The sequence below is a fragment of the Schistocerca piceifrons genome, chromosome 1 (genome assembly GCF_021461385.2).
Source record: "Schistocerca piceifrons isolate TAMUIC-IGC-003096 chromosome 1, iqSchPice1.1, whole genome shotgun sequence".
NCBI lineage: Eukaryota > Metazoa > Arthropoda > Insecta > Orthoptera > Acrididae > Schistocerca > Schistocerca piceifrons.
Window position 1 is genome coordinate 718,793,562 of NC_060138.1, and position 17,659 is coordinate 718,811,220.

At 41.2% G+C, this 17,659-nt stretch overlaps 1 protein-coding gene across 1 annotated transcript in view; it reads right to left on the reverse strand.

Annotated features, from left to right (window-relative positions):
- The window catches only part of LOC124771652 (LON peptidase N-terminal domain and RING finger protein 3), a 192,355-nt gene extending 181,556 nt beyond the window's left edge, over positions 1 to 10,799 (reverse strand). The window contains exon 1 of the mRNA XM_047249327.1: positions 10,772 to 10,799. Coding sequence (XP_047105283.1) covers positions 10,772 to 10,799 — 28 coding nt within the window. The remainder of the gene's footprint in view (positions 1 to 10,771) is intronic.
- Positions 10,800 to 17,659: the final 6,860 nt, after the last annotated feature.

Sequence of the window (17,659 nt, forward strand, 5' to 3'; positions counted from 1 at the left end):
CATATTTTAAATTTTCTACTTGTATTTTCTTTCCATACTTCGTTGCCAATGGGTGTCTGCCTATGGATTTTGTGTCCATGTACGGCGTAGTCCTGTTATGGATGAGATTTAATGTAGCGTGTGTAGAGCTTCTTTGGATTCCTTTCTGTTATATGTTTTGATGGTTACAACACCAGCAAAGGCTAGACATTTCATGCTGACGGTTCTATCCTTGTGTTTCCCCATGTTAACACCATCGATTTGTTTATCCCATGTTCTGATTATTTTCTCAAAAACCGAGTTAAGTAGAAGGGGTGAACATCCATCTTCCTGTGTCACTCCTGTCTTGATATTCATTTAAACTTTAATTTGTACATAAATAGAGTGAGACCTGTAACTGTCTCGCTAATTTTATGAGCAATGATAACACTGTTCGGTTTTGGCATGAGACACTTTAGCAAAATGCTGCCATTATCAGGTTTGCAACTACTAATTATCCATCACTTTGTATCACTTCTTCTGTGTAACTGCAATTTTTGTTATTAGATTACATAGCGGAGTTTTGTCGCTTCTGCCAAGAAATCCACTTCTGTATGGCATAAATTCCATTAAATAATGTGTAAGTTAGTTGTTGTAAGCTTGAGGGGCTCGTTTCTGCTCAGTGGAAGTTATGTTAGAGCTTCATGAAACATAATTATGAATTCTCTGCTCGGGGTTCTAGTCTAAGCCCCAGTCTGAACCATTTTCACTCTGATTAACAAATCTCTTAGTGCTTTATCTGCTCCAAGAGAGCAGGAGAACTTCTGTAAGAATAATCCTTCGTGTACACAGTGTCTGTCCGCGATGGTCTGTGCCCTGACATGTGATCGATGGCAATACAGACCGGCCTTATAAGTTGCAGCCCCGCAAAGCAACAGCCTATGCTCTGTAAACGGCAGAAACCGACAGGCGTCAAACACACGCATGAGAGATGATGATGACGATGTTTGGTTTGTGGGGCGCTCAACTGCACGGTTATCAGCGCCCGTACAAATTCCCAACCTTTGTTCAGTCCAATCTCGCCACATGCATGACTGATGATGAAACGATGAGGACAAAACAAACACCCATTCATCTCGAGGCAGGTGAAATCCCTGACCCCGCCGGGAATCAAACGCGGGACCCCGTGCTCGGGAAGCGAAAACGCATGAGAGATATTTTAAGCGAACTATGACGTTATGAAAATCTAGTAAAAATGTCTATGAGGAAGCTTGTGCTTAGGTTCATGAACTAGTTTGTTGGTTTCTCAAAATATCCCCCATTCCTCAGAAAAAAATTGTCTTCTCATCTGCTTTTCGCTTTAGAATATAATACAGTACATATATTAATTGTACAGCTACACTTACTTATCATTCAGGGCATTACAAACACCCTCCAAAACATATTTTAGTTTAGCTGGAATCATAACGGAAATAACAATGTGGTGCTTCAAAGATATAAAGTGGTCACTGTGAACTTCAGCTCTAGAATACTTCCCTCATCTTCTGTATTGGTGAAAGTGTTAACATAGTAAAGAAATAGAAGCATGTAACTACAGATTATCTTACGTATGTCCAGGGAACCGTTTGTGGTTCGTTTAATGCTCAATTGCACTGTCGTTCACGTGTTTCCCATCCTTTGCAACAAGCCATATGCTATCTAATAGAATGTTAGTAGGGTTCAACCAGGAAGGCAAAGCAATATGTTAGCATACAGTTTCTGATCTCCAGATCAGGTTAAATTCCAAACGTCACTGTAGTGTTTCTTCGTGTGTGGGTATGTGACACTGCTGATTGTGATCCATCCGTCTCGTAGCCAGGAGACGACGTTAGCGAGCCTCTTCGTGGCATTCGAGGAAAAGGAAGGAAAGATGGAGCTTAATGCCCGTGCAACTACGTGAGCAGCGGCTGAGCCAAGCTAGAATTCGATTATAAGGGCAACGAAAGGATTCTTCCGTGACCGTGTTGTAGAGATCTGAAACAGGCTGATTCTAACTAAATCATTATATGATTCTGGCGTCTCAGTGACCACAGTATTGAAGAAGAGTAGTCTTATCGGCATCTGGTTTCATTCTCTCATCATCTTCATTACTGTGAAAGACGCCTGTTCATTCAGCACTTTCACTTCTTACCATTATATTTTGCTTTTAGTAGTTCGCGATATTTATCTTTCAAATACTTTATGTGAGTTTGATATAATCAGTTTCGATTAACCAATGTAGTGTAATAACCTCTTTCCATGACCACTGGAGCAATTTTAGATATTGAGGGAGTCAGTTTATTTTCGACCTATGGGAATCGTTCGTAGGTTGTGGGCCGTTAGGTCCTTCTCGTCTGAAAGAGTATTCGCTGATCTAGTCTATTTTCTGTATCGGGTCTGGTTGGATGCTTGTTGCTGGAGCCGTCCTTGCATGGGAGACTACCTTTGTCTGGTGTAGGTCAATGCTGTTGTTGAGATTCTACAATAAATAAAGGATTAGGCGCACCCATTTCAATATGCCTGCCGTTGTGAAGCTTTGATAAAGTGGCGACGTTATATTGACATCGCTTGATCGCGATTACTCCGCGACTAGGAACTGGGCTGTGTGCCAGGGCGTGGTAAAATGGAAGCTCATAGATTGCCTATACTTAATTAAAAGGAGGCCGTTTTTGGTGCCGTATATTATCTTTTAATTTCACTGTGCTGTGAAGTCAAAGCCGTTACGCTCTCTTGGAGTATAAAATAGTGCTGCTCGTTCATAAACCGTGAGATGATGAAAGGATTTTCCTATTGCTTGTCGTGAATCTGAATATTGTTTTTGTAGGTCTGAGTACCCACGTGGGCTTCTAAAATAATTTCTTGTGCCCCTTTTTGGCAATGTAACGTCCTCCAAGGTATTCGAATGCACTGCAGGATCCAGTCGTCGAAGGTCCATGATATTTCGGCGAACAACTGTCCCGCCACTGTCAGGTGGTGATTCCATCAGCACCACCTAATGATGGCGGAACGGTTGTTCGCCGAAATATCGTGGACCTTCGACGATTCGATCCGGGAGCACGCCCGAGAACCTTGGAAGCAACATACACGCCGGTAAAGCCCCAGATCACATACACTATAATTCCTTATCACTTTACTTATTTTGGATGTTTTCGAGCTATCCCCTATCATTCTTTGTATTAAGTCACCAGATTGTGGCACGGTGCATGGCCGTCATATTGCTGAATCTTGCGGCATCGCTTCGCCATCCTCAAATATTCAGAGCGCATCGGAAATCAAATACTCGATTCCGATCTCACAAGAGACCAGCAATAAGCATGCTATTAGGTTGCGAATTCAGACAAGGTAGGTCGACGGGTGCTGGTTTGCCGATTGTTGTTTGTAATGTATCGTGAGTATAGAGTCCGCAGATTAATATGATACTCGTATGCCTTATTGTTGTTGTGGTCTTCAGTCCTGAGACTGGTTTGATGCAGCTCTCCATGCTACTTTATCCGGTGCAAGCTTCTTCATCTCCCAGTACCTACTGCAACCTACATCCTTCTGAATCTGCTTAGTGTATTCATCCCTTGGTCTCCCTCTACGATTTTTACCCTCCATGCTGCCCTCCAATGCTAAATTTGTGATCCCTTGATGCCTCAAAACATGTCCTACCAACCGATCCCTTCTTCTAGTCAAGTTGTGCCACAAACTTCTCTTCTCCCCAATCCTATTTAATACCTCCTCATTAGTTACGAGATCTACCCACCTTATCTTCAGCACTCTTCTGTAGCACCACATTTCGAAAGCTTCTATTCTCTTCTTGTCCAAACTAGTTATCGTCCATGTTTCACTTCCATACATGGCTACTCTCCATACAAATACTTTCAGAAACGACTTCCTGACACTTAAATCTATACTCGATGTTAACAAATTTCTCTTCTTGAGAAACGCTTTCCTTGCCATTGCCAGTCTACATTTTATATCCTCTCTACTTCGACCATCATCAGTTATTTTATTCCCTAAATAGCAAAACTCTTTTACTACTTTAAGTGTCTCATTTCCTAATCTAATTCCCTCAGCATCACCGACATAATTCGACTACATTCCATTATCCTCGTTTTGCTTTTGTTGATGTTCATCTTATATCCTACTTTCAAGACACCGTCCATTCTGTTCAACTGCTCTTCCAAGTCCTTTGCTGTCTCTGACAGAATTACAATGTCATCGGCGAACCTTAAAGTTTTTACTTCTTCTCCATGAATTTTAATACCTACTCCGAACTTTTATTTTGTTTCCTTTACTGCTTGCTCAATATACAGATTGAATAACATCGGGGAGAGGCTACAACCCTGTCTCACTCCTTTCCCAACCACTGCTTCCCATTCATGCCCCTCGACTCTTATAACTGCCATCTGGTTTCTGTACAAATTGTAAGTAGCCTTTCGCTCCCTGTATTTTACCCCTGCCACCTTCAGAATTTGAAAGAGAGTATTCCAGTCAACATTGTCAAAAGCTTTCTCTAAGTCTACAAATGATAGAAACGTAGGTTTGCCTTTTCTTAATCTTTCTTCTAAGATAAGTCGTAAGGTTAGTATTGCCTCACGTGTTCCAACATTTCTACGGAATCCAAACTGATCTTCCCCGAGGTCCGCTTCTACCAGTTTTTCCATTCGTCTGTAAAGAATTCGCGTTAGTATTTTGCAGCTGTGACTTATTAAACTGATAGTTCGGTAATTTTCACATCTGTCAACACCTGCTTTCTTTGGGATTGGAATTATTATATTCTTCTTGAAGTCTGAAGGTATTATTTCGCCTGTCTCATACATCTTGCTCACCAGATGGTAGAGTTTTGTCATGACTGGCTCTCCCAAGGCCATCAGTAGTTCTACTGGAATGTTGCCTACTCCCGGGGCCTTGTTTCGACTCAGGTCTTTCAGTGCTCTGCCAAACTCTTCACGCAGTATCTTATCTCCCATTTCGTCTTCATCTACATCCTCTTCCATTTCCATAATATTGTCCTCAAGTACATCGCCCCTGTATAAACCCTCTATATACTCCTTCCACCTTTCTGCTTTCCCTTCTTTGCTTAGAACTGGGTTACCATCTGAACTCTTGATATTCATACAAGTGGTTCTCTTTTCTCCAAAGGTCTCTTTAATTTTCCTGTAGGCAGTATCTATCTTACCCCTAGTGAGACAAGCCTCTACATCCTTACATTTGTCCTCTAGCCATCCTTGCTCAGCCATTTTGCACTTCCTGTCGATATCATTTTTGAGACGTTTGTATTCCTTTTTGCCTGCTTCATTTACTGCATTTTTATATTTTCTCCTTTCATCAATTAAATTCACTATTTCTTCTGTTACCCAAGGATTTCTACTAGCCCTCGTCTTTTTACCTATTTGATCGTCTGCTGCCTTCACTACTTCATCCCTCAGAGCTACCCATTCTTCTTCTACTGTATTTCTTTCCCCCATTCCTGTCAATTGTTCCCTTATGCTCTCCCTGAAACTCTCTACAACCTCTGGTTCTTTCAGTTTATCCCAGGTCCCATCTCCTTAAATTCCCACCTTTTTGTAGTTTCTTCAGTTTCAATCTGCAGTTCATAACCAATAGATTGTGGTCAGAATCCACATCTGCCCCTGGATATGTCTTACAATTTAAAACCTGGTTCCTAAATCTCTGTCTTACCATTATATAATCTATCTGATACCTTTTAGTATCTCCAGGATTCTTCCAGGTATACAACCTTCTTTCATGATTCTTGAACCAAGTGTTAGCTATCATTAAGTTATGCTCTGTGCAAAATTCTACAAGGCGGCTTCCTCTTTCATTTCTTCCCCCCAATCCATATTCACCTACTATGTTTCCTTCTCTCCCTTTTCCTACTGACGAATTCCAGTCACTCATGACTATTAAATTTTCGTCTCCCTTCACCACCTGAATAATTTTTTTTATCTCGTCATACATTTAATCTATTTCTTCATCATCTGCAGAGCTAGTTGGCGTATAAACTTGTACTACTGTAGTAGGCATGGGCTTTGTGTCTATCTTGGCCACAATAATGCGTTCACTATGCTGTTTGTAGTAGCTAACACGCACTCCTATTTTTTTATTCATTATTAAACCTACTCCTGCATTACCCGTATTTGATTTTGTATTTATAACCCTGTAATCACCTGACCAAAAGTCTTGTTCCTCCTGCCACCGAACTTCACTAATTCCCACTATATCTAACTTTAACCTATCCATTTCCCTTTTTAAATTTTCTAACCTATGCCTTTACGAAACAATATTCACTGTGCGATGTCCAAGTATTAGCTATGCAGACCTATTTCCGCTGCTTTAAATTATGAAAGTACGTAGGCGTGGGACTTTTCTATTAACCTCTACGAGTCGGATAGCGTTTCCAATTTTATTTATTTATCATTTTTTGCGCTTGAGAACTGTACATTTTGCGTAGCTTGAAAGTTTCAGAGCTTGATTATAACTGCTTATGGAAGGAGTCTTTTTGTCGCAGTACACACGTCTTTCAGCCGTGAACGCTATACCCTATACCATACAAGCACGCGCGACAGCCATTTATTCTGCACAATTACACTTGAGACAATACATCCACACTTTAACTAAACCACCAATCCGTAATAACGAAGAAAAACCCCTCCAATTATGCTGTTTGTCTTCCCCTGCCCCACTCATCACCACGTTTTCCAGTCAGCTATATCACGGCTAACATTATCATATGATTTATCTTTTACGCAAACACTACTCGTAAGAAACAAAATATGTCTCTTACAGAGACATTGCAGTTGCACTAAGGAGTGACAGTTATCAGTACTGAAGCGGAAGAAGCACACCAACGTGTCATGCAGCTATTTCAGGCTTTCATAAGAGGCTTCGACGAGAGCGGTGTCTTTTGTTGGGTACGCAGGCAGTATGTACCACAATGGCGAGTTGCGCCACAGGTCTGTCCTCAATGTTATCCCCAATGCTGTCTTCCCTCGGTAGTGAGCGAAGTGGACTCACAATCAAGAGGATGGTCGTCCAAACACCCAACCGTCCATGTAGATTTAGGTTTTCCGTGATTTCACTGAATCGCATAAGCCGAATGCCGGAATGGTTCCTTTGAAAAAGAGACAGATAATTTTTCTCCCATCCTATTCCTCAATCCGAACTTGTACACCATCTCCGAACTTGTGCATCATCTCTAATGACCTCGAGGTCGACGGGATGTTAAACACTAATATATCATCTTCTCTCCGCCTTTCTCCCGCCAATTAACATTACTGTGGTGCAGTTTCCTTACCCTGACTTTCATTCCTGACGGGGCCTCACTATATACCAATCTTTTGATATAATCAAGATTATGAAAGCACTGCGTAGATAAGTTAAAGATTTTGATTAGGGAGGACAGATAAAAAGTGACCATGTGATTTGCTAATCACGTATCGCGGTGGACGTGTTGACTCAAATGAGGTGTGACTTATAACATTAAAGGTTGTTGTTCGTGTTACACTTTCTAAGAAATTAGTACTGACGCAGTACATCTGCAGTCTGGAAAACATCACACTCTAGAAGGAAGCAAACAAAGGTATGTAAGAAGCAGACTAGCGCTCTGAAGAAAAACAGTGCCTTAACTAATCATATTTAGTAATGCAAGAGTGCGAGAAAGAGTTCCAGAATCCAAGACCCTCAGCAGAACACAGAAATAGAAAAGCGGACAGCTGAAAAACCATAAAAGCAGGAGCTAGAAATATCTGAAACGTGGTTTCACAAACGTGTGCGTCGAATCAAAGGACAAATAAAGTACGAAGTATACAAATAACTGGTAAGAGGGACGTGAAAATAAAAACCATTCTGCACACAGAAATGTATCTATATTTTGGTAAAACTGTATTTATCTTTGTTGATGTTCATGCGGAAAGAACTATTTTCTGTTGCTTTCGCCGGCCGGTGTGGCCGTGCGGTTAAAGGCGCTTCAGTCTGGAACCGCGTGACCGCTACGGTCGCAGGTTCGAATCCTGCCTCGGGCATGGATGTGTGTGATGTCCTTAGGTTAGTTAGGTTTAATTAGTTCTAAGTTCTAGGCGACTGATGACCTCAGAAGTTAAGTCGCATAGTGCTCAGAGCCATTTGAACCATTTTTTTTGTTGCTTTCGCCGAAACATTTTTGCGAATAAACAGAGAATGTCATTGTTTTAAAACAATTAGCGATCCAGGCTTTCTAATTTTTTCTACTAATGTAACGTCCCATTAGGAAAATTATTAATGACTGTGCTGATGAACCTCTTAAGTTATTTGATTTTCAGACAGCTGAGCAAAACTGAACGTACTCAGACATTTCTCTGTTTACTTATTCTGATCAACACTAAACTGACACACAATATTTTTAGCGTAACGCAATCTGACTTTCAAAAATCCCTACAAAAGAATGGCCCTGACTAACAATAACTTATACCTTTCATGCATCACTTACCTCACAAAAATCTTCGTTACTCGAACTACTGCAATACAGCGAGCGCCAATACTGCCAGCTAAATGAAAGATTCTAACTACTGAAGGCACTAACTACTGATAGGCATAGTTAGCAAATGAAAGATTTTGATAGAGAACAAACAATGTATTTACCTTAATAATGTTCAAAAGTCATCATATATATATTAGCGTCGTGTCACTAAGAGTTAGGCGGTACTAGAAAAACGGTTAAAATGGCTCTGAGCACTATGGGACTTAACATCTATGGTCATCAGTCCCCTAGAACTTAGAACTACTTAAACCTAACTAACCTAAGGACATCACACAACAACAAGTCATCACAGGTACTAGAAACATACCGCTTTTTTATTGTCTCTTACCCCAAGGAATGGTTTGTCTTTAGTTCTATCATTGGAGATTACATGAGTGCACCAGCAAGACAAACAATAAAAAGTTACATATAGGAGGTGCGACGCGAAAGTAAACATTACGTCCACAGAGCGGGAATCTGTGTATGCCTGGACATGAAACGGGGATCCCTGTTAGGCAGCAACTGCAACGCCACAATTGCGTTCGTTTCATAAGGGTCGCAGCGCAAATAGCATTGCCGTGCCGGACGAAGGCGCATCATTCCATAACCGGATGGGCGTTTTATAAACGCTGACGGGTGACCGGGCAGGCCGCGTAACGCAGCCGCCCCGGTCTTGATGTAACTGGCCCTGGACGCGCACAGCTGTCGCCGAACCTTACGCGCCGCCCAGTCCTTACGTACTAGCCAGCGGTTTCGTGCAGGTTTTCCTTCTTCTCCACGGAGAACAGCTTTTCGCAAACTGTGAAACACAGCAGGCGTCCGCAAAAAAACCCGGATGTGGAGTCGGTGTCGGAGGTCGCCCAACAACCTCACAGGTTTGTTTGTTCACTCGCAGCTTGTAGAGATGTCGCCGTAGTGTCAACCGTAGGGTCCACAATGAGTAATATCAGCTTCTCGATACCGTTCGACACATAAAAATGATACTTTAGCAACAAAGAATTCCTCGTTTAACACATGTAAGGCGTTCTCGCTTACCTTGGATCGCACAGGCACGGCAAGAATGGTGTCGTGTATTCCTGGATGGAGTACCGCGTTTGATCAAGTGTATTGAAAGAAGAGATGGTGAACTAGATCAGTACTGTGGTTTCTGAGGTTACCCTGCTGACTGAAGTGACTAACACTCAATTTTTAATCATCTCGTTAGGTACTTACGAACTGACAAGCTGATAGGAGAGGAAGCAACAAACACATACGTAAGATAGTCGTTCGAAGCACCTGGCGAAGAAAACTAGATAACTCTATGAAATCTATACTAATAATAAAAGTGTAAAAGCGCCTTGTCTGTTTGAACACACTAATCTGCAAAACTACTAGAAGACTTTTCGAGGTTTCTGGGGTGTTTGCCGGTTACCTGAGCGTGACTTGGGGCAACATATAGGCTTTATTTCGTGAAAGTCGGATCACGGAAAAAAGAAGTAGTAATTGAAATTGTCACCGAAATCGTCTTTTGTAGCTGTTTGAACATTCTAATCTCCAAAACTACTAAACGAATTCTCATGACGATTTCACAGATTACTTTAGCGTATCTTGGGGCTTTTCATTAAAAGCGGATCACGAAAAAAATATCGTAATTTGTAGTTTTAGGAGTTTATTCAGCTTAGTGGTTCGGATATGGCGGTGTAGTTCACCAAAGAACCAATAGATGGCGCTGTTAATTTAGTAGTACAGCAAACAAACAATACATGGCACTGTTGTTTTTTTTAACCCAATCTTATCTTTACGAATATAAAAGAACATTGAATTTACTTGCCTATGGTATATGGATTTACTGATTTCGCTTTGCGTAGTAAAAACATAACGACATTGCTTTACTTCTTTCGATATGTTTTATTTATATTCATTAACAGGAAAAACGTACACATCCTTCCCCAAGACCAGACTAGGTACTTCCTAGAACTAGTTCGTTTGTTGCTGGTCAACTCGTTGCATAGACTCGTAGGGTACATTTTGCGTCCGTAACTGTTCGTCTGTGTAGTTTTTTTTCGTAATCGAGACTTTCTTTCATGTGTTATTTGCGACCTCGAGACTTCTGCAGCGTGTGCATGTGTTTCGTCGTCACCTTATTCTGTGGATCATCGTCAGTGCTGCCGTCTTCATCTCACCGCCGCCGCCGCCGTCGACGACGTCAACCACCAATCACGCATCAACCACTGTCTCGCCGCCGTCGCCACCGCCACTTCTATCTGTTTGTCGCCGCCATCCCATCACCCCTGGCCCAGCTGTTTCCATGCCTGTCACATCGGAGACACTCACCGTTCACAACTCCACCACAGCTCGTCATCGTCGTCCCAGCGGTCGCTTCGACGGCCGCTCAGCCCATTCAACGTCGCTCATCACAGTCCGCCATCATGGATCATTCCAAAATGTCTTTCATGTAGAACTCTCTTCCTCCAGATCTCATTGTTCTCTAACTCTCCCCCTACATCTATCCTCCCTTGCCTAGAGTATCCTCTCCCACCACAGTAGTAATACATGCATATCTCTCTGTTCCCAGCTCCCGCTATATTTTCTCTTTCAGCCACGACTCACAAGCCACCACATCCACCACGACCGCATAGTTAACAGCTAAATGAGCAACGGCTGCCGCAGATGACATCATAAGCATCAGTTCCTCAAGTCTCACCACTCCAACCAACACATGTCATGCTGAAGGATATGCACGACTCCCGGTAACCCTCACCAATGTCACATCCCCCAACCATCCTTCCCTCCAACAACCGTTAAAAAACTAACAAAACCTCAAAACACCGACATCTTTGCACTCCTCCACAAAAAATCCGCAAACTGATCCCACTGACACTCAGCGTATAGTCACAGCTCCTCCCCCTCCAACATCTTCCCCTACCATGCACACCTTCATCCTATCCAACCCAGACCCAGAATTCCTCAAATCCAAATCCCTCAGCCTAGAAATAAAAAATATTTACCAAGCCTCCACATACAACAAATCATCCAAAGAAAAGACTCTGTATTCCTACAGTTTCTGAATCCCCATTTTCACACTTACCGCCTCTCCAAGAATTCTTGCACTATATTTGGTCCCAAGGCCTTAACACTTCTTACCACAATACATCATGCCAAACAACCCGAACCTTCACCACAGCGATCACCAAAGTCAGCACTGAGATCACAGTAAGGAAGTAGAATCTGAACTGAACAACAACCCGAATTTAGAACTTCTAAAAGCCCTTGGGGTCAACAATGATCATGGCCCTACTCACCTCGTCCATGTTTTTACTGAATCCAAGTCCACCATAGACCTTCTCCTTAAAGAAGGAGCCCTGATGTACCATCACTGCCACAACCATCACTGCCACAAGGGCGAATCATCCGGATTCCATCCTCAGACCTACTACTGCTAAAAGTGCCTTCGCTACAATGCCCACTGAACTGCAGATCGCAAAAACGCACCCATTTGTCCACACTGCAAGGACTCCCATTTTCTTATATAGTGCCCTAATCTTGCTTCCCCTCCTAGCAACAGCTCCTCCAATGACTCCCACTCCCTTAACCAAACCTGAACTCACTGTCCCAATCTGTCCCATTGATATCCCCATTCATTCCAACAATCAGAGGAGGAGGAGGAGGTCGACGAGGATGAAATTAGTGTTTAACGTCTCGTCGACAACTCGGTCGGAGCAGAAGCTCAGATTAGGGAAGGATGGGGAAGGAAATCGGCCGTGCCCTTTCAAAGGAACCACCGCAGCATGTGTCTGAAGCGATTTAGTGAAATCACGGGAAACCTGTATCAGGAAGGCCGTACGTAGGTTTGAACCTTCGTCCTCCCGAATGCGACTACAGTGTGCTAACCACTGCGCTACTTCGCTCGGTCTACCTAATCACAATACATGACATAAAACAAGTTCTTCACAAAAAAAGAACTTCACGTGGTCACAATTGCATTATCTGTCGATATCTCAAAGAATGCTCCCTCTCCTTTCTAGTCCCTTTCTAATAATCCTTGCACCGCTGTACACCACTATACTCACCAGGGGCATAGAAAATTTTTCACTCTTGGGGGGGGGGGGACGGGGGGGGGAGGGGGCTGCACTCCCGTTCAAGTAGCAGATCGTCATTCAGATCAGGGTCTCAAAATATTAGCAACTGAACTGTCATAAACTCTTTCAGCTTTTAGAATTGGAACACAAGTTGCATCTACTGAATGTACAGAACAATCTGATACAAGTGAATGGGAATGAAAGCAGTGTAGCAGAAAAGTTATGATGTGTCTTCGAGGTGGGTCATTCGCGAACGAACGAGTCTAAAGGAATGGCTCACCAAAGTGAACAGAAGGCCCCAGGAACGTCTTTTAAGGAACAGTCGTTCAGCTTTCACTTTAGTCGTGGCCAGCTCTCATTCAAGGAACGGTCAGTCCTTATTCCAGGGAAGATAGCAGACGTTCTCGTTGCCACCTCCGTCTTGTTCTTTTTCGGGTAGTCATTCGTTCCCCTTTTCATTTGAAATTTTTTGTAATTATATGAATTAATAAAAATTAAGTTGTATGTAATGCATTCCCGTCGGCAAACAAACAAATCTACTTCTCCCTTCCTCATTTTGATCAACTATAGGACACAATTATCACAAGTGGAATTTTATTTATTCATAGGTTTTCTGGCTTCATCTGCTTGATTTAACGATTAGTTTTGAAGTTAACATTGAATTATTCCTTTTTACTGCAGTGTAAGAAAGGTCACATGGAACTTGCGACTTTCGCGTTTCTTCCAAAAATAAAATGTCACTTAGGGACTTTCTTATTTTTCACGTTTGGTTGTTTCTTTGTGCTGCTCCCTAGTTTTGTTTCTTCGCGCAATGAAATGAAATGTCCGTGATTTCGGCTCCGTAGGAAAAGGAGAAGGGGCTGTTCTCCATTTGAAAATTCGTGAAATGGGATAAAGTCGTATTTACCTTTAATCTCAAAAAATGCTGTTCAGAAGCATCCTTTTAGCGAAAAACATTACTAGTGCACTTTCAGCTTAATTATTAATTCTCTACTGCTCCATCAACTTTCGTAATACGCTATAAACCTGCTATTTGCTAAGCGCGTGAGGCAAATACGACGTGAAAATCACATTTTCTTTTAAACATACATATTCTTCGTCGACATATTTTTTTTGTTTTTGCCCTAGAACTTTATGAGGATGTTCATGAAAAACCTGATGTGGATATATCTTCTGTTTTTTTTTTTTTTAAAAATTATTTGTTACAGTGTTACATGAACTTGACACTTGTGTCAGTCGGATAATTTACAACGTTTAGTTTAGTAACTAGGGGTAGAGCATTGATATTTTCATTTACATGCCACCATGAAGAATGTGTCTTAAGGAACTTGTCACTAAAATCAAATTGTTTAAATATAATCTTATTTTATTAAAACGAGCAGTTCATTCCTACTTGTCACAATTTTTGGGATTTGGTCGATTTCTACCTGAATCCTTATATATCTACTTGAACCTCTATGTATCTTCGTATGCTGGTTCTGCTTCACGATTCAGTGTATGGCTGTTTTATTTTTTATTCGGAAGATTAAGGCGACAGAATGAGGTACAGGACCACAAATGACTGAGGAAATTTGAAAATTTTTTATTTTGTCTGTCTCAGTTACGTGAACATACATTTCTTTGCTGCAATAGTTCCCGATTTCGGGCTGATGCACCCATTCTCAAACCAAACACATTGCACAGTGGGGGCCGTTACTGAATGGATTTAATAGTATAAAAATTTGATTTCATTTTTCACTTGATGTTCGTGAGTGCCTTCTGCCTGGCGGCTAGTTCCAGCGTATCATCCACGTTGCACAAAACTGGAGAGAACCACTTTGAAACTTACGTGTTGAACCATCAACAGCTAAACTCACGTGTTGCTGACGAGGTAACGCTACCGAACGGCGCGTCTACAACTTGGCTGTCCAATAGGGAGGGTTAGAGGCGGTCACGTGGGGGTGGAACTGCAGCCAGCCGCCCGGAGCGGACACGTTGTCCGCTCTCTTCTACTGACAGCTTCCGACCCGACTTTTAAATGTTGAACTTCTTCACCTCAACGAGTGCCCACTGCTTTTCATTCCTCGCCAATCCTGACACAATAACAACATTGTTATTAACTGTAGCTAGTCATACAACATGGTGCGAAATGGCAAGATTAGCTTTCAAACAGGAAGTCAAACTGTAAGCAACAAATGGTATCACTTCTCATATCGCCTATGTGTTTGCTGTTACACTTGAAAGACAAAACCAAACAGTTGTGGACCTACCATCCCGAAGCAGCATGCCTCGAATCGGCAACCATGAATAATATTTCAGCTTTTGTGAAACTACTCGCGAGATATCGATATCGACAACGTAATATATACCTGTGAAGTTTTGAAAGATTTCTGAAATGCAGTTACGGAGCTTTGGCGTCTGAAGCGGCACAGAGTCATGCTTGGACGCACACAGTGGTAAGGAAAATACAAATAGAACACTTTACAATCCGTTCTTGCGGCCATTCATCAAGGAACATACATTTTTCAACATATAACTGGTTTTCGCCATCTTCCTTGCGTGGTGGAGATGGTTCTTTGAGAAGGTAATTGGTAGTTAATTAAAAAAGTATGAATATAATCGTCTCATATATCTTATGTCTGCAAGGTAAACTCAAGAGATCTTTATGTCATTGTGACAGGAATTAATGACTTAACAGAAAAACTACTGAGTGCAGGTTTCATGGACAATTTTTTCCTGCTCTTTTCCGTAGTGAGTTAAAAGACTGAAACATGTTAAAATTACCAGCATTGAACTAGTAGTGGTTTTTTCTTTTATTTTATTTTCAAATACATTTGTGTGTAAAATTTGTCTTTTAAGTACATTAATAAGCAATTTACTGATTCGCTGACTTTCATATTCGTTTCACTTTCATCTGTTAATGGATGCCTGTTCTCGTTAAGGAGTTCCCTTTGTCAAGTAACTGGTAACTGACTCCGTGCGCGTACCTTGGGGGCTTTACAACAGCTGGCTGGTTATCATTTTCGACTGTAAAGATTTTCAATGCAGTGGTGTGTCGCCAAGATCTGGAAAAAAAGTTTTGTATCTTTCCTCTTGTCAAGTTTCGACGATGTTTAAAAATTCCGCAGACTGACTTTGGAAATACCCTAGAAGATTCGAAAAAAGCACGTCACCGCAGTTCTTCACTAATTAGAATAAGATAACTATTAACATCGAAAGTATTAGTATGGTGATCAGGAGATTATTTTTTTCATTGATTGATTAGCTCTGCCGAGTAAATTGAATTGTGTGAATGGAGTGTAGCAAGTTATTTTTCCGTGACTTACGGGTCTAGTTTGAAGTTTTTTGGATTTAAATAAAAAAGTGTGATTACCGCAACACAAAATCGAAAATCTTTCCTGTCTAAGTGAAAGTAGTGCACATAACATACCATAGCCTTTTCTTTCACACCCACGTTGCGGTGATCCACATAATTGATCCACTTCATAGTGTAAAGTTGATGTATTAAGTTGTTCTGAAAGCGGTGCTGATATTCAAGACAATGAAAGCGGGTTAAAAGCTGTGAGCTATCTGGGGAAGTTAACCTTGCATTACTGAGCAACTGTTTCACCAGGTATCCAGTCTAGCTTACCAAATTCCCAACCAGACTAACATTAATTATAATCTTTTAATAGTCATCTTACGACAACCGGTGATATATATATATCATTGTTCCGTTAAAATTTCAGCATATTAAACCTGATTCATAACTAAACTGGTGCCTTATTTAGGATTGTAAAAATTTGAGTTTGTAATCTTACGGAACACATCAAATATGGAGCCAAGATTGGGAGACTGCATACAACACTGCATTCATAAAATAACACACGAATAACGTTGAAACATATGCAAGAGGAAATTAACCACAACCAACCGATTCAATTTTCACCCAAAGAAGTTACGATCGTAGTGCAATCCTGTCCGTCATGAAATTACCACACACTGGTATACTAAATTCATACTAATTGTCTGTGAAATCTCCTCTACTTTGATGATTACACCACATACTTCACGTGGTCAACTTGGTTTACACAAAAAGTGTAACTCTACAATAATTTTGATAATTAAAATAAATTACATCGAAACGCAATTTACAAAAGAAAAATCTCGAACTGGTTACTATCGTCATACAATTAACCTGATGGGTCAAACAATTATATAAGCACGTGGTACCGGTCTCACAAAGTACACTCCACGTGGGTTGAACATAAAGAAAAGTTGCTATATCGAAAAATATTGAAAAGACGAGATGTTATTATCTCACGCATATTCGCATTTAAGATTAATGATCTTAGTTAGAGTTGCGGATCATCAACATGAGGTTCCACTTTGCTCACAAAGTAGTGACAAAGCAACTACTGGAAGGTATTCTGAACCTCACACTCGTTTTTTGCTGTTTTCCAGGTAACACAATTTATAAATACTCTCTAAATTGCTTATTTTAAGGTATAATTTGTAAGTATGGCATATTCGGGAAAGGATCGGCATCCCTTTGGAACTGCTACCGAAATGAAATACGAGTCGAAATTAAAATTATGTGCTTAGGAATACCAAACTATTGATTGGCTTCTTTGTCGCCTTTTCCTCCCCCCATAGAGCAGGTACTGTGAACATCGTAATTACAGTCCTGTAATTAAGTGAGTAATGAAAGTTTCCGTTCGTTACTCTATACATCAAAGTACATTTAAAGTCATTTCCGCTCTTAAAGTGTTTTCCTCCTAAAGGATCTGTGTTCTGGAGCATCACTCTCTTTTTAATGCATTTACGAGGCCACTAGAAACAGACTATTTCTGGCTTATTTAAGCGGTAAGCCCCTAACCTTAATATACAATGGATGGCACAAAACTTACATTTATTTAATAACACTTCTCTGTTCCAAAATATACAAAAAAAACTTACCATGAAATATCACCTCAGGTGAACTGGGCACACAACTCAGTCTCAGTGATACTGAGTGCTGCAGCTTCCTTGTTGCCAGCAGTGTGATGAAACGTTTTAAAAGTTACACAGACTCTGCTCGTTGTTTAACTTTCAAGTAAACGAACGCACGCTCGATGACTGGTCGGTAACACTACGACGGGGCCACCAGTGTTGTCAGGCAACTGGAAATACGTCCAACTCAGCT